This window comes from Podarcis melisellensis (genome assembly GCF_964234715.1).
Source record: "Podarcis melisellensis genome assembly, chromosome: 3".
Lineage (NCBI taxonomy): Eukaryota > Metazoa > Chordata > Lepidosauria > Squamata > Lacertidae > Podarcis > Podarcis melisellensis.
The window spans coordinates 26,472,679-26,497,716 of record NC_138530.1 but is presented as its reverse complement, the minus strand read 5'-3'; the positions used below and the strand labels follow the sequence as shown (position 1 = coordinate 26,497,716).

Sequence of the window (25,038 nt, the reverse complement as noted above, 5' to 3'; positions counted from 1 at the left end):
CATTATTTGGGGCATGGCAGAGGCAGCTACCTCAACTGCATTCTTGCTTTCTTCATAATGGGATTATTATAATGGGCGGCACAGTAGGGGGAAACCCCTTCTGCACAAAAGACTTCCATGGCAATGGACATCTGTAGGATCAGGGTCAGAATATATATATATATATATATATATATATATATATATATATGCAGGTTTTGGTGTCCTCGGGTGTCTTCCCGTGTAAAAGTTGGGGGCTTTCGTAGATTTTCACGGGTACAGGAATGCAGGTTTTGGTGTCCTCGGGAAGACACCCGAGGACACCAAAACCTGCATTCCTGTACCCGTGAAAATCTACGAAAGCATATATATATATATATATATATATATATATATATATATATATATGGGGAATACTAAAGAGCAATGATGATGAAGACTACTTGAAGTACAGCAAAGATTGATGCTTTCTATTTTATTTTATGTGCCTTGGAAGGCACAAAGGCAATATGGCTATATAATGCAATGAAGTCACCATAAATCTAGTTGAATTGTATATGTCAATGTATCAGATCAAGACTGGCCTGTTTTTCCTTCCTTAGCATTCTTGTGTGTCATTCACTAGTGATTTGATGTATGCTACGTATAAATAAATAAATAAAATAATGCCCCAAGCTGTAGTGTTCAACCAAATTCAAATAATCACATTTTCAGTCAATAATAATTATAGTAGTGATAATCGCACAAAACCAGTAATGCTAACAATTAACAGCGAAAACAAAAACACGTATAAGGAAAATATTTCTAGAAGTGCTTCTTATATATATTATATGTGAAGTATGGCTTTAGTATGGTAGTTGTGGGTTTTTTTATGTTTCTAGGTGGCTGAGTTCATACATAATGCAAAGGCAAAACATAGCTTAGCAAAAGTGAACAATTGTGTCAATACTCAGATGTAAAGTGTGGCTGCTTCAATCCTGCACTACCCAAAAGTAAAACATGGTTTGGTTCAACATTATGTCTAAAGCGGAGTCTCCCTCCGTGAGCCAAGAACAAACCATGGCTACAGCTTGTGGTTTGTCTGGAGCAAGACAAACCATTAGCCTGTGTTCAGACATAACACAAAACTAAACCATGTCATAACATGACAGTAGCAGGACCAGGAGAGGCGTGAAGAGACTATGATTTTTCCTCACTTGCACGTTCACGCTTAGCCATGCTTTAGCTTAGGATTATATGTGAAACTGGCCAATGGAACAGCAGACTCTGTATGTAAGCGATCGCTACAAAAATGGGTCCCCTCCCCAATTAATAAAGTTAAGTATATGCACAGCCCAATGGTAAATTGTTCTTGTGATAGCATAAGGGGGGGGGGGAATAGCTCTTGAAGGCCTCCTCTACATTTCCAGAAAGCTTCAGCAGAAATGTGTCCTAAATCAGAAATGGAATAGTCCCAATACTCAATGAAGAAGCATATTGAGATGTTCTGAGCAGCAATGGCACAGCAGGGCAGAAAGCGCAGCGGTAAGTACTTCAAACAAGAGGTACTTGCTAGTGCAGAAATCTAGAGCTGCAGTCATTATTTGGGCATGGCAGTAGCTCTGCCTCCAATGTCACTAAGCACATCTAGGCCAGCAGTACTTGGAACAGGAACAAACCTCCTGAACGTGGGGTTGCAGGAGATCGTCAGAAAAATCCAACATATACAAATGTCCTAATGGTCTGCCCATCGTGCACAAATTAAAAGAGTGGCAATTATGCTGTCAACTGTACGGATGCAAAAAGCAAAACTGTACTAAATACTTTAGAGGAAGTCTGGAAGCAGCATGGCTTGCTTTGAGTGCAAAGCATACTACAACTAATTGGTGGTCCTTTATCCCATGGTATTGGCTAAATCACCTACACTGCATAGACACAAATCACATCTGAAAATAACAGCAGGGGCTGCAACCCACAGAGTGGCGAGTGAAAAAAGAAGCTTATGTACAATTAGGCGCAGTTCAGACATTCAATAGACCATAGTTTATGAAGATAGGAACAAGTGCCAAGCCAGAAAGCTCTGCCCTTGCTTCCTCACTTGGCACTTATATCCTGGTCTGTATAAACTATGGCTCATGTCTGAAACAGGGAACTGTGGTTTGATGTCAGGTTACTAGCCAGGTTCTTGAATGTGGATCAAACTGCAGTTTAAGATCCTGGTTAATAAACTGGTATCACAGCTCCCAAGTTTGGATACGATTGGGAAGTAGATTTTAAACAAACCAGGATTGAAATGCTAAGGATGACATGCAAGGGGAGAGCCATGTTCCTAGTTTAAAAAACCATGGTTTACTGGGCCAGGGATGTTACATATGAAAAGACCCATTGGGCTTTGCTTGTAGTGTATGTTGCCTGAATGTATTTGCTTGTATTATTGTGCATAAGTCTTGCACCAAGAAAATGGGTACTCAGCATGGATAAATTCTGTTATTGCATGTGAAAGAGGGTCGCTAGATTGTGGTCCTGGTGTCCTAGTTTGCTTGTTTTTAATCAGCAGGTTTTTAAGGCTTTCACTGACTACTACTTTCATCCATTTCTGTCTCTTCAAGCAGTATTTGTAAATGAAGCATCTTCGCAATGACTAGGTCAGCTTTTTCAAAATATATATAATGTTGCATGGGGTAAACTTTCACTCTTCAAACTCAAAAGACAATTGTTTAAGAAGAAAAAAAAATGAAGTTCAAGAAATGGAGTAAAAGGTAGGGTCCTTTAAAAAAAATTAAATTGCTAAGCTATAAAAAAGATACCTTGGCTAACTGGTATCAAATCTGTATCAAATTGCCAGTAAGGGGTGGATAAGGAAAACTGCTAGCCCAGATAACAATAAATTCTTACTGCATCTGTACAAAAGACAACAGAGAAACGACAAACACATAGTGCCATAGAATATAAGAAAACATTACTAGACACTACACCTTTGCAAAAATGCCCAAAGTAAAAAGGAGACCACGGAAGAAAGCATTTAAAACTAACAGCGAGCTTTTAAGAAAAAAGCTGGTTATTGTATCAATTCACTGCAGTTGTATTCATTCAACTCCTATTACTAATTTTCCACTCTAAGGTAAACTTATTTTGGTCACCTTGTGGAGAAATTCCATCTGTGGCTGCTTTAAAATATGAATTCTGTTTCAGTAAATGTCAAAAATCAGGGCCAACTATATCCGCTAAGTGCTGCAGTGGTCTGAATCTAGGCCACGCTCTCCTGCCCCTCCCCAAAATCTGGCTTGTATAAACCTGAATACAGTCTACGATTGTGCTCTTATAGCTAGAGATACCTTGATTTAACAAATCCATATAGGGAGTGGCTAGATTTGGGGACGGCTTATATTCAGACCCATATTGTTTTATCCACTCGGCGCCGAAAACGGCCGCCATGTGTCTATCTCCTCACAGCAACAACATAAAGCAATTGGCTATTGTAGTATCCTCCTGCCCCATGCAGGTGGACAAGCATAGAACATTATGGGCTGCATATAGTGATGTATAGTAGATATTACAGAGGGGCATATGGTGGCCATTTCCATTGGGTGTTACAAGGAAGAATCATGTCTCGTTTGGCCTTGGTGAAATCATATTTGTCTGCAGCCGGGACTCGCATTGATGCATGTGGCTCTTCAACGCAAGGTGGTGGTTAAAAGGGGAAAGTTCTCTTGATGAGAAGTGACAGAAAAGCACTGGTAAGCCCCATTCTGGTCAGCACTACGCTCTTTTTTTATTTTATGCCGCTTACTTTTGTTGTAGAAGAGAAGTGGTTTGATCAGGTTTACTTCCGTGTTAATGAATCACTTACGATTGAGGAAATAATAAAAGTGGCTAGCTTCTGCTTCCCTAGCCCCAAAGACAGGGAGAAAGTTTCTCCATGATTTATAGGCAACAAACCCAGAGGCACTGAAGCCTGTTCAACTCCAAGGAAGTGAGAAAGCACCGTTAACCACTTAAGTTCCAGCTGGGTTCAATGAAAGTTGGAATAGCCCATTTTTGCTAGAGTTGTGTTCTCTCTGTGTATTGTGCTGTGTTTATTCCTTTAAACAAAAAATGTCTTAAATGTCTCTGTGCCAGCTTTCTCTGATCTGGTGCCCTCCACATGTCAGCTCCCATCAACCCCAGCCAGAAAAATACAAGCTTTCTTGTACTTTGATCCGATGTATCTTTTTGTTTTGCTTTGCTTTACATTTTTCTTTTTTTCTTTTTTTGCTTCTTCAGCAATTAATTTTTAGAATAAAGCAAAGGTATGTTACAGTGTTTCTCGGATGAAAGGGTAATTTCAAACATTGCTTTTCAGGTAAAAATGTGAAATATCAAATATATACACCACTCAAGGGTCTGGTTGGGACAGAGGAAAGTATTTTGATAAAGATGGCTCCCAGGATGTGGGGGGAAACCTGACCGTTCAGTGTGGTAAAGGGAAAGGACACCTTAATAAAGCGGATTAATCCTAACAACAACTATTCAGAAGTAAGTTCTAGGTTCCATGGCACATACCTCCCCGAGTATGTGTGCATAGGATTGTAACCTTAAAGGCACACCGATTCCCACAGGAGAGAGTTACCACAATATTTACTGGTGAAATAATGGGACTTAAAAATGCTCAGCTATGGCTGAGAGCCATGCAAGAGTTTGTTTTTTGCTCTACGGAGAGTGAAATACTACTGCTTTTATAAGCTGACCGTATTATTACGACACTTAAAATCGCTCCTAGAATGCTGTGTATAGCCTCTTTGATAATACCAAAACCCCTTGCCTTAATTTACTTTATGTTTTGTGCAGTATTGCTTTGTTTGAAATGCAGTTGGGTGGTGGTGGTGGCAAGATTTAGATGAACAGTGGTGGGAGCAAAGCCCAAAAGTGAGCAAAACTCTTGGCACTGGAATTTGGGGTTCTAACTCCATCTCCCTAATCTGTTTGGACCCGAACCTTGCTGGAATCTTGGTGCAATCCAAAATAGAGCCTTTTCAGGCCTGCAGTGGGTTCACAGAAACTCTTCCTCTCCATTCCCTACTTTACTGAAGGGATGGACAAGATGGGGAAATCACTGCAGTAGAGAAGTTTTCTTCAATCTTGAGTCTCCAGATGTTGTTGGACTACAACTCCCATCTTCCCTAACCATTGGCTAATGGCTGTGGCTGATGAGAACTGTTGTCCAATGATGAATGTTGTCCCTTCCAATTCTATGGTTTTATGACCTTACGCTATCTGGGGACAGAAGGTTGAAGAACATTGCAGTAGGGTATATGGCAGAAGATGCACATGGCTGCAGCAGCATCTAGGGGCAATGGAAAACGGGGCAAAATGATTTGGGGGGCATATGTTGTTCTTGTAAGAGAAAAGCTCGAAGACTGGTGTGGATAGATACTGCCTTTGACGTTTAAGTAACTGAAAGGGTTGTTTATATGTCTTCTAAACTATAACACAAAAAATCTACCGCCTTCAATGAACAGTTGAGCTAAAATTTAGAAAGCTCTATGCTTGTAAATGCCTCTCTAGAATTGTGAGCTTCGTACAAACGAAGAAAACATCACCGTAGGATTGCGGCATTTGTCTTTCTAAGACAAAATGCCACTTTGTAGCAAAATGTAATGCCCTAAACTTACTAAAACAGGCTTGCACACACTTCAAAACATTCTTCTCCCTGAAAACGAAAAGTAACCCAAATGTTTCCCCTTCCAAATATTAAAAATCATGGGCAAAAGTAAAACAAAACTTGGAGTTAAAATAATTATCAACTTGTTACTTATCAAATAAAAATAATCATGGTGGATTCTTATTTGATTCCATATATATATATATATATATATATATATATATATATATATGCAGGTTTTGGTGTCCTCGGGTGTCTTCCCGTGTAAAAGTTGGGGTGTCTAGGCGACGTTTCGACGAGGTCTCACTCGTCATCTTCAGGCTGGTGCTTTCGGCTTCTTGTTACTGGAACAGAGCAGGATCTCAGTGTTTGAGTTCCTATAAATACTGTTGAGGGGGTGTGGTGTATAGCCTCCAATGTTCTGGGCAGAGAGGAAGTTCCCAGGCTAGTGTGCCTTTTCTTCTTTTGTTCCTTAATTACTTGAGGGATATCTTGAGTGATTTCTTGAGTGATATCCTGAGTACCACTTAGGTGGGTCATTAGGTGTGGATTAGTTGCTAAAGTCTTTGTGTCTTGACCTCTTGAACTTTGTGAAGAGTTTTTCTGAGAAGATGGCTGTACTGCACTTAGTTGTGCTCTGGCTTGGCTTCGTGCCAAGCCAGAGCACAACTAAGTGCAGTACAGCCATCTTCTCAGAAAAACTCTTCACAAAGTTCAAGAGGTCAAGACACAAAGACTTTAGCAACTAATCCACACCTAATGACCCACCTAAGTGGTACTCAGGATATCACTCAAGAAATCACTCAAGATATCCCTCAAGTAATTAAGGAACAAAAGAAGAAAAGGCACACTAGCCTGGGAACTTCCTCTCTGCCCAGAACATTGGAGGCTATACACCACACCCCCTCAACAGTATTTATAGGAACTCAAACACTGAGATCCTGCTCTGTTCCAGTAACAAGAAGCCGAAAGCACCAGCCTGAAGATGACGAGTGAGACCTCGTCGAAACGTCGCCTAGACACCCCAACTTTTACACGGGAAGACACCCGAGGACACCAAAACCTGCATTCCTGTACCCGTGAAAATCTACGAAAGCATATATATATATATATATATATGAAATTAATATAGACACACGTACACACACACGCACTCACATGCACAACATGGGCATCAAAAATGGGGTCTGCTAATTTTTTATACATTCATAAATAGTGGTTGAAATCTCTACTCATGGAGAAGCTCTTGGAGGCAATTTGGGGATTTGAAAATCTCAGGAACTTCACTGTCCAGCTTACAGATGACCTTGTATATGGCCTTCTTCCAGGAAGGATCAACATCTTTGCCTGCGATAATGGCATTGAAAAACTCTCGTAATGTGATCTGAGCCACTTCCAGGAATCTCTCTGGAACCTGCTGATACAAGGAGACAATGGCATTAATAAAAGTTTTCAGTTTCAAGTCTCTGGGTCTTCAAAGGAAACTGAGCTAAGTTCTTGCTTTCAAAAGGGAGCTTACATAGCACCTGCATTTTCTAAATGCGGCAGACCTCTATTCTCTTAGGCAAGGCTGTTATATATAGTACAATAGTAATAACTTTTAAAACATGTGTTAGCTAGCTTTGCAAAGTTGAACCACAGAATGTAGGTATTAAAATATGAACATCTGGGTTTAGTGGGTGCTGGATTTATAAGATATAATTAGCAGAGGAAGGCAATGGAAAGAGTAAAAAAAAAAAAATACAAAGAGCAATAATACACAGCTATTGAAGATCTGCAGGGGCTTTTTGCCCAAATATTGATGTGTTTCTTCCTGTTGTCTCTGAGAATTTAGCACGTGCTGAAAATAACATTGCTTCTTAATTCCAGCAGACTCAATTAATATTTTATTATTATTTGTCCTGTGGAATGCCCTCCCATCAAATGGCAGAGAGATAAATAATTATACGACCTTCCATAGATGTCTGAAGGCAGCCCTGTATCGGGACTCTTTTAATGTGTGATGTTCTGTTGTGATTGTTTCTTTATATATTATGCTGGAAGCTGCCCAGAATGGCTAGGGCAACAAAGATGTATGTATAAATATATTTTGTTATTGTTGTTCTAGTCCCAGCTAATTCTGAAAGCCCAGCAAAGAAATAAGGGTATCTAATAATGATGTTTAGCTGTTTTAAAAGGAGCACCTAGTCAAGCTCCCTTCCAATGGCCTGGTTGAGAAGTTGCTTTGTTTGCTGTGCTCCCATAACATTTTCTTGCACTCAGACATTATAGCCCTCCTTCAACATGAGTGTTCAGATAAAAACACACCCTTATGCTTTCGGTGTGTGTCTGTGTTGTGACCACGGACCCAGGTTCTTTCTGACCTATTCGGTTTCTAAATGACAACCCAGTCTATCTGGCGTATTGGAAATCATTTTGCACACGGACAGGCAGCTTCCAGCATCTTCTGCAACTGGGGGTTGGAGAAAAGTGCCCTTGTCATGAAGGCAACTTCCTCTAAATCATCTCCTTTTCATTCATTTGTTTTGCAAGTTGAATCTATGCAGCCAAGAGGCTATAGCGCTGTCGAGTTGCATGGACAGGAAACTCTTACGGTATTGCTTAATGCAGATTCAAGCCCACTTTGTCATGCCCATCCCATGCGAGTGGCCACTTACAATGCAACTCTTGTCAGCAGAGCTTCTGAAGACCTGGGACTGCACATACCAGCAGTGGGAGTGGCCAAAGGCACACAGCTTCCCTCCCTCCGCCCCTCCTCTGATGATAGTCTGTGCAAAAGAGCTGAGGAAGGGGATTACAGTGGTACCTCGGGTTAAGAACTTTGCTTCAGGATGAGAACAGAAATCGGGCAGCAGCAGCGGGAGGCCCCATTAGCTAAAGTGGTGCTTCAGGTTAAGACCAGTTTCAGGTTAAGAACGGACCTCCTGAAGGAATTAAGTACTTAACCTGAGGTACCACTGTACTGTCCCTCCCTGCTCAGCAGATGATACATCTGGGAGGGGACAATTTGCATCCTCATTAGGGTGCTTAAACCTCTCTGTGTCCATCCTAGATCAGGGTCTAATCTAGATTTATTTCCTTTAGTCAAAATTGGTGGTTGATGTCAATCTTGCGTGGTTGATGGGGGCATAAACAATTGCCAGGCCGGTGTGTCATCTGGTCAGTGAGCGAGATGGATAGTTTTGACCTGAATAAGCCAACTTTTTATGTTCAGCTCAAGCATTTCTCTATGCATTTTGGGGCATAACCCACTCAAACAACTTTCCTGAAGACGTGGACCACTGACTATCTGTAATTTCAGATCCAGCTAACAAAACCCTTTGCTCCCAGCTGCTCTTAAAGGAGTTCAGCCACCTTCTTCACAGTTTATACAGAAGACCTTAAACGTCTCCTCCTGTAACAAAGCGCCGAAAGCTTTCTCGCCCATTGTAGCAGATGACACAGCAGTGATCTAGGAGCCAGGTTTTGCCATGAGGCAGACATGTGATCAGCTGCTGCTGAAGTCAGTGGGAGTCGCTTGCATGCGCTAGAGGGTGGAATTTGGACCCAAACACTGAGTGTCATTTGCAAATGGCATATTGACTCATAATACTGAAGGCGTGATATGCAAAGAGAGACGGGGGGAGGGGCATTCAATATTCAGGATTGAAAAAAATGTCTGTCTTTTCTAGGGAAAAATAGTTCGACAACACACCGCTGTGTTTGACTCTTTAGTCATATAAACACTAAATATGCTAACTATCTGATGCTGGTGTTTGTAGGAGTCTACAATCAGAGGCTGTATAGTTCTAGGAATCCTTCCCTTGAAAACGACAGCTCTTGTTATTGTCCAAATCTGATTATGGAGGGCTGGGAGTTTGGGGAGGGTGGGAGGTATTTGCCAAATGTTATGGAAAGATAACAAATATTTGATAAATAAAGTCAAATATTTTTCTGTAGGTTTGGTTAAGTATTCAAAAACAACAGACATTTCCCCCTTCAGAGTTGTGCTACAGATTAGAAAAGAGAACTTAAGTGCCCTCAGAAAAAAAGAAATGGAGTCAAGGATGGCATGAAAAGGCAAGGGAACTTACTATGGCAGGGGTGGAGAAGCTGTGGTCTCCAAATGTGGATGAACTACAACTCCCATGACCCCTAACTACTGGCCATTCTGGCTGCGGCTGGTGGGAGTTGGAGTCGAACATATGGAGGTCACAGATTCCCCATCCCAGTTCCAGGAAGCTGCCTAGTACCCAGCTGAATCATTGGTCTATCTAGTTCAATGTTGTCTACACCAGTGATCTTCAACCTTGGGTCCTCAGATATTGATGGACTACAACTCCCACAATCCCTAGCCAATCTAGTCCATGGTCATGGATGATGGGATGATGTTGTCTAACAACATCAGGGCAGGGACCTAGGGCTGAAGAACACTGGTCTACACAAACTGGTAGTGGTTCTCTAGGTTTTCAGGCAGGGTTATTTTCTAACAGGAGATACCAGAGATTGAACTTGAGACCTTCTGCATGCAAGGTACAGTAGATGCTCTAGCACTGAGCTGTGATGGTGCTTCCCCATATGTGGTATGAAACCGCCTTATACTAAGCCAGCTCATCAATGTCTAGTCTTGATTGGCAGGGATTGTGGTGTGGTGATGAGTCTTACAGCTCTTTGTTGCACCCAGCCCTTTGCCAGTAGCCTTCCACAACCTGTGCCCATCCAGATGTTGCTAGACTACAACTCCCATCAACCCACTGGCCGTAAAGGCTTGGGCTGATGTGAACAGCAGTCTGAAGCATGTGGTAACTTGGAGAAGGCCATGCTAGACAAGCAAATGAACAAGCAAACCAGTATCACCACAGAGGCGGGAAATCATTCCAGAGAATATATGGAACGCCTATTTAATTGTTTGTTTGTTGAATTTACATAGCATCCAAACCTGGAGGTCTCAGGGCGTTTCACAGGAAAACTCCTACAGAACAAATGTGTGTAAAAAAAGAGAGAGCTCCAAATGAAGAAAAGCTGAATGGATACTTTGCAATAACTTTCACTGAACATGTTGGAGGGAAACAATGGGAAAGAGAAGTGACAAAGGTTGTAGAGCCAAATAACACTTTCCCAAGTGTTCCTAAAGAACTTTGATATTTCGGTGCACACACGCCCACGCATGCACACACACCATTTTTGGTAAGCAAATTAAAAATTTAGATTTTATTCATTAATCCATTCAAAGGATGCCAGGAATAGTTTGCTAGAGGTTATTCAGAGGATGTGACAAACAAACAAGTGTGATAGTGACTGGGTACAGGGCCACATAAAGTCTGTAGTGGATGGTGTTGTGGGCGGCAATGCTCACTTTAATTCCTAAAAGCCAAGTCACTGGTGCTTACCAGGAGGGAGAGGGGGAGGGCCAAGGCTGTGGGGAGGTCAGCATGATGCAAACACACTGACAGTAGGGCTGGATTGACTCCGCTGGAGGGTTTTCACTGCGCCAGCCTCCCTGCGGCCTTGCCCCTCTCCCTCCTGGTAAGCAGCAGCAGCTCAGCTGTCAGGAGGTCAGGTAAGCACCGCCTCGCCCCTGCACGCCGGCCGCTGCTGCTTACAGGAACCGCTAGAACAGTAGGAAACAGAGGGCAGGAATAAATGGATGCTATGTGAAGTGTAAACAGCAGGGCCCTTCAAGGGTCTGCGGACTCTCACTGTTAACTTGATGAGAGGTGAACAGTAAGGTAGCCAGGTTTGGAGATGACCCAGGATTATTCAATTATAGCAGATGATTAAGAGCTCCTACAGCTTCTCTTTGAAACAGATGAAGTGATTCAAGCTCCAGATGAAATTCAAAGTAACTCATACGAGACGAAAAAATCAAGATGCCCGATTTCATGGCCGCTACGGTACTCCCAGTTTTAGATTAATCTATGCAGCTTGAGTTGCTTCATCTCTAAAAGAACAACACAGTGCTGTAAAAAAACAGGTCTGGGGCCAAATGTGACCCTCCAAGCCTCACGAGATTTTCCCCAGCCACACACTCACTCTCCAGGCAACGACTCTCCCTGGCCTTGCTTCAGATGTTCCCTGAGTACTTTTGCCTGGGTGGAAAGTGTCCTTGAACTCTGGTAACGCCTCTTGCGTGCCTGGATGGAAGACAGAGAGGTAGGTGTGTGTGTGTGTGTGTGTGTGTGTGTGTGTGTGTGTGTGAAACTAACCTACTGTGCAAAGATAAAATTTACATTCATTGCTGCGCCCACTTTTGCCTTTCGCCCTGCCTGCCAGTGGAAGGGTGCCCCATAGGGAATATGGTCCTGGGGCTGAAAACTATTCCCCACTCCTGCTGTAAATAAAATCAGATAAAAAACCAGAAAGGACAACGTCAGAGTTGACTGAAACATACGATGCATATATGGGAGCTAGGGAGGTACCTTGGGACTGCAAATAGCTTGAGAAAATATCAAGCAGTAACAGCTTTTATAGGTAAATTTGCCGAAAGCTGAGTTCCTTCCAAACTCCCCTCCTTCGTTCTGAGGAAAGATTTGCAAAATGAGTTGCTGCCTACCCTATGGTTCCAAAGGTTTACAACAGTCTTCAGCCATTCCAGACCTGGTCTATTTTTATTGTCCATCCAGCTTGCTTCTTCATGCCAGGGAGCCTTAGCTTATTCCTTTGTGTTGCATATTCTCCTAATAGCCAGGGTTTAGTTTGAGCCAGGGCTCAGCAGAGCTAAGCTCTGCGACCTGTTTTCCATACCATGTGAATTAGATGGATTTTGCTATTTCTTTTTAACAAAAAAAGAGCTTCTGGGCCTATGCAGAATGCCTTTCCCTCACCACTGACTAACCACAACCAGTATGTCAAGATATCCAGGTCAGGAGATGCAGCTCCCAGGCTTGTTTTGAGCCTGAGAGATTATCTTTTGAAATTAAGCACTCCTCCCACCTCAGTTGTAGCTGACCCCCCCCCCCATTCCCAATCACGAAGAGTACAATATTTTCTTAAGAGAACTGCACATTCTGAGGCAAAGCATCTAATTGTTTAAATGGATGGGTGGCTAGATAGATATTTTTTTTCTCCAAGTGGGCAATTAAGCAGTCAGCTGTGCTAATTGCGTGTGTCTGGGGGTAGCTTTTGCCTGACCCTAAGTGATGATGACCTACTAAGTACGTCTTTACACCTAACTGATTGAACATCTCTCCAGCAGAAACATCTGCAGAAACAATGCCTCAGTGACAAATAAGACCCCCGTCCAGATTTCTTTTTATAGACTCAACAACAATCCCTAGTATGAACCCAGAACATTTTCCTAGCATCAGGTGGCTGCAGTCAATCAAGTAATAATACTTGACATTCGCCAGGAGGAAAGACAATGCTGAGAGGGGGAGCTAGGTGGTGGACTTCAGACTTAGACACGGTTGTCTCAGAAAAGAAGCCACACATTGCTCCACGCAAGCAGCAGATCCCAGGGACAAATGGCTATATATGTCTACAACATGGCAGAGAAACCAGCAGTGAAAGTACTGGAGAAAAACTACTGATTATTTAGGGAGTGTTGAATAAGCGAAAGATGGAAAATCCTGGCCAGTGTGCACTGGTAATGGTTATCTGTGAACATATGAGCTGGTTCAGCAATTGCCTATCATCCAGTCCTACAAATCATCCAAGTCCCACTTAAGATGCACTATTTTCTCACAAGGAGGGAGGAGATGGGTTGCCTAGTACAGTGTTTCCCAACCTTTGGTCTCTAGCTGTTTTCGGACTACATTTCCCACCATCCCTGACCACTGGTACTGCTAGCTAGGGATGATGGGAGTTGTAGTCCAAAAGCAGCTGGAGACCCAAGGTTGGGAAACACTGGCCTAGTAAAGGCCCTGCTTACTTGTTCGTTTATTACAGGAGCTGCATCTCATAAAATGAAGTGCTTTGAATCCTCTTAATGGGAAATCTGTGGCCTTCTGCGTATCATTGGATAATGTCCCATCGTCCCTGACCATGGTTCATGCTGGCTGTTGAAGTCCAACCAAATCTGGAGGGCCACCAGTTCCTCATCCCAGCTCATGAGCATTATTTAAATGCTGAGTGTTATTTTTCCCTCCGCCATCCAAAAAACCCCCCCACATGGATGGTTTGGGTAGAAATGTCAACCAACAATCCAGGAAGCCAGATTTGTATGCATAACTAGACTTCCATGTGCAGAATCAATGTAGAGGTACACCCTGACATGAGAGTTGGTACAGCATTGTGGGTAGGCAGCTGACATTTCTATTTACCCAGACCTTTGGACTGAGTGCAGTTCTGGTATAGTGCTCTGCTGCTGCAAGATAGCACCATAGGATTTGATATGTTTTTTAAACTATAAATACTGATATTGCTGTTTTATTTTTCTATTGTTAGGCTGCCCTTTGCTTCTACAAGGAAGGGTGGGGTAGAAACACTCTCTCACTTCCTTAGACCACCTAATCGCCAACATGGAGATAACAGTGCTAATCAACATTACAGGGTTACAGGCAAGCTTACAACAAGTTAATGCAAGTGAAGTGCTTTGAACACACACGTGTTCTATAGAAATGCTTAATAATAATAATACTTGGAGTAGCCATATTCCATTGTGCAGTCTGGATATACCGTTTGCTGTACAATGGGAACCTGCCATTTCCTATAAGGCCATTGGTTAGGACTACTTGCTTGCATCTGCAGCTAGATAAAACGCCCATCTGACTCTACCATTTTGATACGGAATACTAGGGCGCTCAGACTACGTGCCACACAGTCTACTCCACTGCTACAAGGCAGAGAAACTGGCTCTCTTAATCCCTACTTGTCAGTCATCTTATGACATACCTCAAGGGGTGCACATGGAGGCAATCAGAGAGCAAACCAATTGAAACGACACACAAATGAGTGAAAACACTTGCTAATAAAAGGGGGAGAGTGGGAATTTAGAAAGCTGCCTTCTGCTGGTCAGGCCAGTGGTTCATATTGCTTCATATTATCCACTCAACATGGCTTCATATTATCTACTCTCCTAGGACTGCAGGGAGGAGTATCTCGCAGTCCAGGGGCTGACGATTGATCCTCGGACCTTCTGCATATAAAGCAGATGTTCCACCAATGAGCTATGGAGCTTCTCTTTCCAACCTTACATGGAACCAAACAAACCGGAGTAAAGCGTTTCTTACTTTCTTAGTAAGAGAAAGGGACGCGGGTGGCGCTGTGGGTTAAACTACAGAGCCTAGGACTTTGCCGATCAGTAGATCGGCAGTTCAAATCCCCGCGACCGTGTGAGCTCCTGTTGCTCGGTCCCTGCTCCTGCCAACCAAGCAGTTTGAAAGCACGTCAAAGTGCAAGTAGATAAATAGGTACTGCTCCAGCAGGAAGATAAACAGTGTTTCTGTGCACTGCTCTGGTTCACCAGAAGCGGCTTAGTCATGCTGGCCACATGCCCCGGAAGCTGTACGCCAGCTCCCTCGGCCAATAAAGAGAGATGAGCACCGCAACCCCAGAGTTGGCCACGACTGGACCTAATGGTCAGGGGTCCCTTTACCTTTACCTTTACTTTCTTATAAAGTTATCAACTAGTCTTTAAGATACGAGAGTCTCTCCAAAATCTGATTTGCCACATCCTGTATAAAATTCATTGCACTATTTGAAACTGTTCTAGGTTGTCTCCCTGAACACTTTGCCAGAGGCTTCACAAGACCCGCTCATCACATTGTTTTAAGCGTTCTTATCAAAAACAAAACAGTATCAGTCATGTATATGATATTACATTTGTTTTGATATATTTTGCGAGCCGCTATGACTTCGCTTCGCGAAGAGGAGTGGGATATAAGCTGCCAAATAAAAATGATAAAGAAACGTCAAAAATCGTAAAAATGTGTAATTTTCACTTTTCCTAAAACTAGTTGCATGAATCGGCCTGAAGCTACCTTGTTCTTCTTTTCCTAACAAAACGTAACTTTTCGAACCAATCTATCTCTTAAACCTCACAGGGCTTTGGAGCCGCTGTAGGGAAAAGTTTTCAAATATGTGCTGAATGCCTTTTTTTTCCAGAGGGGAAAAAGGGCTTTCACTTCAACAATTTGATGTGCTCAGACACTTATCCAGTGGCTGCGCTGCTAAATTTATCGAACTGAAGTAGAATTTCCGTTTTAAGTGACCAGGTTTGGAACAAAGAGTGTAAACTGGCACAGAATTTCACTGACATCATACTCAACATGGGGAACCCACAATGAATCAAGCAGCAAAGGGTTACATTTCCCTGGTTTGCCAAAAAATAAACAGTGTCTCCTACTTAAAATTAGGGCACACAGGGTGAGAGTTTGGGGTGTGTGTGTGTGCTTATGATGTTCCACAGGCTGGCACTGAGCCTTCACTGCCGACAGTTGTTTTCTTGTTATTTCTTTATTTTTATTTTTTGCCTGTGCAGCAAAGACTTTCTCCCCCTCCTCCCCCTCTGCCCCCTCCTTCTCCTCTTCCCAGTTGCTTTACCTTCAAGGATGATTTGTTTTATTAAACTGACTGTCCCCAGCCTCTGCAGTACATAATAAAAGCCTGACATAGCAGCCTGCCTGCCTTCTGTGTCCTGCAGATACTCATCATAAGTGTCAGGACATACCAAGGTTAGCGGTCACTGGAAGTGTGCTGGCTGGCTCGAGCCTTTGCCAAACATGCTTGGCAGCTGAATGAATGTCATAGAGAATAGAAGGGGAATTACAAAGGTTAGAGGGAAGACAGCCTCGCCTTCTCTTTCTTTCTTTCTTTCTTTCTTTCTTTCTTTCTTTCTTTCTTTCTTTCTTTCTTTCTTTCTTTCTTTCTTTCTTTCTTTCTTTCCTTCTTTCCTCCTCTCTCCTCTCCACCAGGCTCCCCACTTCTTTTCCCCTTCTGGAAACTGATTTTTCACACTCTCCTGAAAGAAACATCAGCTTGTACAGGGAATCGTTACTCAGTCCCTTAAAACTTTTTCACTGTCAAACAAAGCTTTTTCTTTTTGTGAAAGGGGGCTGATGCTGTGCCTACTTTTAGGCACTCCTGCCTTTATTTTCACTGGTGCCCCAAGATGCTTGCAATTTTGTAATTTTACGGAGAATGAACTTGTTTCACAAAGTTAACACGCTTTATCGCTTAAACAGTGGAGCTTGCCTCCTTAAGATTATTAACATGCTTCCCCCCACAATTTTTTCTTTTAAACCCACATGTCATTCTTTTATGGACCAGTTGTGGCGTGCAGCCTCTGCTGAAATGTGCAGTGGCTATGCATTCTGAGGACTGCTTGTGCAGGAGACCTTCCCACTGCACTTTCAAACTCGCCACCACCACTAGCGCTGCCCTCTAGATTTAATTGTCATTAAACTCAGAAGAAAGAAAAAGTCAGGGTGATATGAAGATCGTCGTCATGTCAAAACTGATCTCCTGGGGAACTGCATTTTGTTTTTTTGACTATAAAAGGGCAATAAAATGCTGACTGTAAGAAGACAATGTCAAGGAGAAAAGGGTATTGGTATTTTGGATACTCTTGACTGCTCGCCTTGGAGAGAGAGTTATTCTTGTCACAAACCCTTTTGTCTGCATCTGCTGACTGCTTGCCTGTAGCCAGCAGCATACTTTAACTGTTTTGTCACCTCCTAACATCACACGCATCAGCTGTTGTGCTTTTGTTACGGGTATTGTCAAACTAATCCACTGTGGCTGTTCTAGTGTGCAGTAAATAAAACAGAAACTGCTTCTCAGACAATTCTGCATGAATATTTCAGATGGCTTTTACAACTCTGATTCACAAAATAAAAAAGCACACACACACGCACACACGCACAAACGCAAAACTAGACTTGGATGCCTTAAAGCTAATTGCATGTGGCCACTTCAATTGTTTTGGAGTAGATAATAAAGAGCTGCTCTTTTCTGTCCTTAACTTTTGAGTGCAGCTCTTTAGATTTAAAAAGATCTAGATAATGTGGTTTTTATGTATGCTGCTTAGAGGGCTGGCTTTCTTTAATTTAAGCGGTTTATTTTCTAAAATAGGCAACATTTCACAGTCTAAGGCTACATAAATCTTCTCAAATGCAAGTCCCACCCAGGCTTCCTTCCCAGGTGAGAGATATAGGATTGTAGTCTAACAGTCCAATCCTATACATGTTTATTCAGAAGCAAGTCCCTTTGGGGGTCAGTGGTTTCCTGATGGAGTGGCTGAGTTTCATAGTATTAATTTGGAATGTGTGAGAGAGAGTGTTTTCGCAAATGAATTTATTTAAAAATAGAAGAAATATAGTGCAATTAGATACAGCTGTATTTAGGGGAGTTGCACCTTCATTTTAAACACATTTACTGGGAAGTGACCTCTGTTTGCATAGAAGCACATGTGTCTAGGTGCCATGTTGGGCCTGGAAAGGTTTAAGCCAGGTCCACAACTAGGGAAGCCGTTTCCCTCAGTAACACACCCGGTCCTGAGCACCTTTTTAGAAAGGTTTGTGTGAGGTATCAATGGGAGTCCTTGGAGAATCTTTTTCTAAAGGACAAAAACCAGACTATATCTCTATATGTTTGCAAGGTCATTTAAGACACTCTGCAGGGATATGACCAGCACAGTTTCATACACAGCCTCCACATACATGCACATGGTTGTCCTCACCAAAATTAATAACAAATTAGACATTATTTTATTTTATTTTAGCCAGGCCAGGCATCATGAGTTGCTGGTTTCCAGAAAGTGAAATTTGAATACTGGGAAACGGACATTCCTTCAAATATAAATACTTAATTTTTAAGAATAATAATTTAACATGTATAAAGTATTTTTAAACTATCATGCCCCAGTAAATCTTAGCAAGAACCATGTAGGATAAGTCGGTATTATTAAACCCAAAATCTGCACATCAAGGGGTGACAGAGGTAAGTGTTGTTGTTCTCAAAACAAATGAATAATAAAATAACCGAATATCTGCTGAGCACTTCCAAGTATCAAAAGTGCTTCACAGGCGTCATCTAGTTGTAATCTTGACACAACAACCCTGTGAGGTAAGTCCCTCAGGCTGCGGCTGAAAAAAGAGAGAAGCATGCAGAAGGGCCTAGTGACTTTGGGCAGCTCCACACCATACATTTAAAAGCACATGGCTTCCCCCAAATAATTCTGGGAAGTGTGGTTTGTTGAGGGTGCTGGTAATTGTGAGGGAGGAACTACAGTTCCCAGGATTCATTGGGGGGGAAGCCGTGTGTTTTAAATGTGTATTGAATGTGCTGTGAATCTGCCCTTTATGACCGAGGCAAGATTCAAACTGGGGGCTTCCCTGTTTATAGCTCAGTCTCTTGGCTACTCTTCTCAACACAAGCCATAATATGCAGGTTCCTCTCCAGTGAGGGTTATTAAAACTGTTTTAGTACCGACCACCTTAGTGAAGTCACACTGGGGTGGTATGAAACGAAGAGAGAAGCCCCTGCGTTTGGGGGGGGGGGAGGCACGGAAAAAGAGGCAAACAGCTGAAGTACTTTTTACCGAGCATTCATTCACCCTTGTGTGCACATGATTCTTCTAAACAAACTCTCCTATCCCTGCTGTTTGTTGAGCAAATATTGATCAAGGAGAGAGATCTATCTCCCGACAGCAGTGACACAAGCTGGGGACTTGCACTACAGACAGAGTGGACTTAAAACAGATAAACTCGGAAGCTTAAGCAACCCCGAGTGTTAGGTAAAGAGGCAGGAGGAGGGACCCTTTTTCTCCTTCCAAGCGTATTGTCAAGAAAAGGGGGAGATTTTTCTCTGCTCATAAATCTCCCGGGGAGCATTGCCCTCGCTTACATGCAACTGGAAGTCTAACAGCCTGATTCACAAACCCGCTAAATCAAAGTCTTCCGATTTAAGATGATTTAGGCCATGCATGGGATTAGGTGAGCTTAAAATCAAGTTTGCCAGTTTAATTGGTCTGAGGTTCAGCTTCAAAGTGGCTTGTCTTGTGCTTCTTGTCCTTCTTACCGCTGAAGTGGTAATGGATTCCTATCTGAAGGGATGGGGGCTGTGAATGGTCTCTCCTGAATGCGTGGGCACTTAGGCACTACAAAATCTGCACAGCAGAAATAACTGAATTGAAATCCCTGAACTTCAGCTATCAGATAATCTCTTCATTGCCCCGCTGAACCACGTTGCTTTAAAGAAACAGTGCGACCACATAGCCCTATGTAAAAGGAATTCCCATTTATCGGCACTTCAAAAACTAAATGCAAGCAGTTATTTGCAATCACGTTCCAGAGGAATCCCCTCAGAGGGACTGAAATCTTAAGGGAGCCCTCATTATGGGATGCATTCTGCGGCTACCGCACATCCAGCAAGATTTTTTTTAAAAAAAAAGTTTGCCGGGAGAATGATGCACGGTGGTCCCTTTCAAGCAGCAAGATGAGATGAACATGCCACCTTGTGCAAAACTCCATTGCACGGTGGAGAAGTGGGCTCTTAGAACCCATCTCATAGGCCTGAGCTGCAGCCATTTTCATTCTTGCTGCACCCCCGATTTGGACAATTCACATATAGTTCCCCCTTTAGAAATATTCATTTACTTTTCAGGAGTTGCACTCGTTGCACTCATTGTTCTATCCTTTCTCATGACCTAACATTGTTTCTTAAGAGGAGCCTGCAGGATCAGGCCAATGGCCCATCTAGTCCAGTATCCTGTTCTCACAGTGGCCAACCGGATGCCCGGGGGAAACCCTTAAGTAAAACCTGAGCACAAGAGCACACTTTCCTCCTGCCATCTCCCATCAGGTGGTATTCAGAAGTGTTTCTGCTTCTGACTATGGAGGTAGAACATTGCTATCATGGCTCATAGCCACTGGTAGCCTTATCCTCCATGAATTTGTCTAATCTTTTTTGAAAGCCAACATGGATCCAACATGGATATGTTGGTGGCCATCAAGACATCCTGTTGGAATAAGTCCACATGTGTGAAGAAGTGCTTTCTTCCTTGCTGCACATCTTCTTATTTGCAAAGACCTAATGCTTCCATTTTAAGTGCAGAGAAGATAATTTCATTATCGGCTCAAAGCATCCCACTTGCTGTACAAGATTTGTCACTGGCAAAGATGGAAAGAATAGAGGAAGAGCCTCAGTTGAAGGGCTATAGCCAATAGCAGAAGATCCCAGGTTCCATGCCTGGCATTTCCAGCTAAATGATCCAGTAGTAGCCCACAGAATGTATTTCAGTCGTACCTCAGGTTACATACACTTCAGGTTACAGACTCTGCTAACCCAGAAATAGGGCTTCAGATTGAGAACTTTGCTTCAGGTTGAGAACAGAAATTGTGCTCCAGCAACAGCAGGAGGCCCCATTAGCTAAAGTGGTACTTCAGGTTAAGAACAGTTTCAGGTTAAGAATGGACCTCCGGAACGAATTAAGTACTTAACCCGAGGTACCACTGTAGTGGATTTGGTCTAAGGAAACCTAGGTTCAAATCCCTACACATGAGGCTGCATGGCCAAGTGGCCATTTCTTAGCCAAGTCTGCCTCACAAAGCTGTTGTGAAGATACAGTAGGAGAAACCCCACAAGAGCTTCCTGAGATCCTTGGAGACAGAGCGGGATGCAAACTAAAAATAGTTTAGTTGCTCCCTCACCCCAAACTCCTTTAGCTCAGTTGTTCCAAACTGAGCAGACATTCAAAACTTAAGTGTCAAATGTAAAACTGACTCTTAAAATAAAACCCAGTTCTCTGCCTCAGCAGCATATAGAATGGAGGCAGGCAACCTGCAGCCCAAGGATGCAGCTTTCAGTCTAATATTGTGCAGGTGGCAAGTATGGGAAAATGGAGAATGGGTGGCAGAGAGAGAGAGAGAGAGAAAGGGTGGTCCATTCAGTTTCAGCTCTCCCTACAGCCACTGACTTTGACTCCCTCTGGCTCCCAGCATATGGTCCTAGGCAGGTTGCTCCTGAATGAATGCAGCCCTCAAGACTGTGAGAAATCTTTTAAAGAATTTCTCTGTTTCCCCCATATTATCACAGAGTTGGAAAGGAATCAGTGGATTACCTTGTCTAACCCTCTGCCCTGAGGCAGAACATACTTTACTTAAAACGAAGCCTGCACAGATGCATGTCAAGCCTTATTGTGACAACCTTGTGGAAAGGAAATTCTACCCCCTTTCTAGACAATTTGTTCCTCTGCTAAACCAAGCTGAACTGTTAAGAACTTGTAAGCCCTGTTGGTTTCAGCGAGACCGTGAAAGACATGCTCTTCCTAATACTTAGCCTACATCTCGTTTTCTTCTCATGTGAATCAATTGCTCTGTTTAGCAACCCCCTAAACCAATCAACATTTTAAATCAAGCTCCCTAAATAACTGGCCGTGATCATTTCAGTTGTATCTTTGTATACTTTTAACCGGAAATAAATCTTTTTTTGAGTGGAGCATCCAGGGATGTTCGCAAGGCCTGCATCAAAGGACCAGTTGATTTCATTAGCAACATCAAGTTCAAGTGCCTTCCTTGTATAGCAGGGATGGGGAACCCATGGCCTTCTGGACGTTGCTGGATTACAACTCCCATCATTCCCGACTGGAGCTGATGGGAGGTGGAGTTCAACAACATCAGGAGAGTCATAGGCTCCTCCTTGCAGCTGGGCAAAATAATTTCAAACCACAAACGTGACATTGGCAGAATGTAAATATTCCTCTGTATTTGAAAAAAAACCAAAACAAAATCCCTTAAAATCCAAAACATATCAGAGAGAAGGGTTCAGTTTAGCACTGTTCATGGCACGTAAAAAGATTTCTTTCATGGAAATTCAACTGTTCACTATCACAGTCTAGAAAAGGATTTGTCCATTGTGCTGATAATATAAACTGTTCACCTATAAGTCCAACTGATTGAATAGGTCTTGCTATCACAACCTTTGGTGCCTACACCTGAAGACCACAGAGTTTCATCATGAGATCAACAGATTATGCAAGAGGAAATAGAAACGTTATATAGTTTGTTGTTTTGTGCACAAGCCTCATTAACGCCTGTCTCCCATTCACATATAAGGGGAGACTTATAGTTTCTGTCCTTGGTTTGTTGTAAACTGCAAGATCCTGCCTCACCAGAACAAGGTTCCTGGTTTGTTATCCAACTTGTGGACTTCTCAACTTGTGGGCTTCTTACCCACTGTTAGAAACAGAATGCTGGACTAAATGGGCCTTTCAGTTTATCACACAGAAACTGTCTTAAGCTCTTATGGTTTGTGGAAACCACACTTTCCTGAGTTGGGATGAAACTGGGAACTGTGGTTTACAACAGATCAGGATTGGAGAGTGATATCCATTCATATTCAGAGTAACAAACAAATGAATTTGTCCATTGATTTTGACTAACACCAGATTTCACTGAGAAGCTTAAAATTTCATACTCTCACCTGCCAAAGAAAGTGTGCAAGCTCAAGGCTCATGTTGACAAACCATGATTTGTTTTAGCGTTTTTAGAGCTGTGTTAGAAAATCTCTAGAAACAGCAAAACTAAGCAAACTATACAATTGTAGCCTAATGCTGTGTTGCATTACAAATGTACCCAGGGTAAACACACTTGTAGGAAACAGCTATAGTTCAAGGCTAGCCTTTCTTTGAAAAAACAAACCCTGAATGTTTCATCAGTCTTAGCACAAGAACTAAGAGTAATAACACTCTGTCTCATATTTTACAAAGCTTCAAAAGAACAATGTCCCATTGAGTAAAATTCAGCAGCATTCTGTAAACATTAATTTAAGGAAATCAATAAGCTCTGTGAGCTAAAGGCATATTACAAGATAAACTGGCCCGAGAGCTAGTTGGTCAAACAGATTTTAGTTTTCTCGGCCAGATAAAGATGGTTTCAAAATGGGGCTAACGTGTCGCAACCAAGGTTTGAAAGCTATGTGGCCTTCAAACAGTCTGCTTGTTCCTACTACAAAGCTGGACAAACATACTTTAAATATGATAAGACTGGCCATGATTCGTTTGCTTAGCAGTTTTATATAAAAGTAGAATTGTTAGCCTGGGAATCTTCTCACACTTGCTCTCAAATCACAATTCTCAACAAACCAATTTCAAGAGCTCAAGGTTTGAGATTTTATCGCTTTAACAGGAGACCTCTTTTTCGTTTTGTTTTTAACAGCCGAGAGTTTACGGGTCCATCTTTATTCATGTTCACCTGGTGGGCAACATGCTGTCCTGCCAAACAGAAAAGCTCAGATCTCTCGTGGATTGGAGATCAGAGGTCTCTGGTTGGTGAAAGCAGCTCACGTTGCAGAGCTGAACCGCACAAGGTCATGTCAACAGGAGGTAAACAGGTAGTGGGGAGGGCAGGCTGGCAGTCTTCTCCTTGAATGCTGCAATAGGGGTTTCTCTTAACGCAGATAAGGGTGCATTAGGGGCAGCTGACTTGGAACTTTTGCAGCAGGGAAAAAAGTGTGAGACCAAGCAGAAAGGGAAGGTGGTGTTCCAAGGTAAAGCAGCTCCAAGGGAATATGGATCCCCACAGTTTGGATAAAAAGGGATGGGGGTAAAGGAGGGCTATTAGAAACATTACAGATTAAAAATAAAGCAGGAGGAGGCTCTGATGAGAATGTTCTACTCCACAATCCAGTATGAACATTCACAGAGCCCAGGAAGACATGGTATATAACGGAATGTATCCTTTCTCTAATTTAAAAATGAAAAGCGGCCTCAAAAGACTGTAAATGGAAGCGGCTTGTTGACACCTTTCCCTTCTGGTGATCCTCTCAGTCAAAGCTGCCCCCAAGCTGATTTCCTTACTGCAGGGTATTCTCCACTCCCCCTCTGTTCCTGTGATAAAGCTTGCTGCTTTGGGGGCTTCTTTTTAAATCCAAATAAAACATTAGAGCAAAACTTTTTCATGTAGTTTGAAGGCCTTGAGGTAGTCAACATACACCCAGCCCCTTCCCATCATCGTATGAGGGGAGGGATGTGTGTGAAATAAGCAGGGCTGTACTGCATTTCCACACACACACACACACACACACACACACACACACACACCTGAAAATTCTCCATTTTCTAAATTAATGAGAAAAGAAGCTGCAGTCAAAAAGCATCAAAGATTAGCTATCTATAATTTTATGTGTGCACTGCTTTGAGAGATTTTCTTTTTTCTTTCTTTATCAAACAGTCCATACACTTACCAAGTAAATAAATCAAGGAATAATGGGTGAAACCCTCAAAGGTGGTGTGTAGGGTTTTCGTTGTGCTTGCCTTACTTTTGAGGAGGCCAGGGGTTTGTGCAAGTGCCTTTTCTTTCATTTTACAAATCATCTAAGAACATAAGAATTGCTAATGGCCCATCTAGTCTAGCACCCTGTTCCTACAGTCTAGCACCCTAACCAGATGCCCTCAAGCAGCATCCAAACACAAGAGCGCTCTCCCTTCTGGTATTCAGAAGCATTAAGGCTTCTCCCTGCAGAGGGAATAAATGTCAGAAAGTAGCCAGAACATACAATAGTTTGTTGCTTGTTAGCTCCCG

General features: G+C 42.6%; 2 protein-coding genes across 10 annotated transcripts in view; one reads left to right on the top strand and one right to left on the bottom strand.

Moving 5' to 3' along the window:
- Nucleotides 1-25,038, top strand: part of PTPN14 (protein tyrosine phosphatase non-receptor type 14) — a 455,032-nt gene that overhangs the window by 268,996 nt on the left and 160,998 nt on the right. The window lies entirely within an intron of this gene.
- PROX1 (prospero homeobox 1) overlaps nucleotides 6,680-25,038 on the bottom strand; it is a 321,324-nt gene continuing 302,965 nt past the window's right edge. For 7 of the 9 annotated variants that reach the window (XM_081903922.1, XM_081903923.1, XM_081903929.1 and 4 more), the window contains one exon: nucleotides 6,680-7,016. In XM_081903922.1, the coding sequence (XP_081760048.1) occupies nucleotides 6,828-7,016 (189 nt within the window). In that variant the 3' untranslated portion in view covers nucleotides 6,680-6,827. The remainder of the gene's footprint in view (nucleotides 7,017-25,038) is intronic. The other 2 variants (XM_081903928.1, XM_081903930.1) reach the window with 1 other exon arrangement.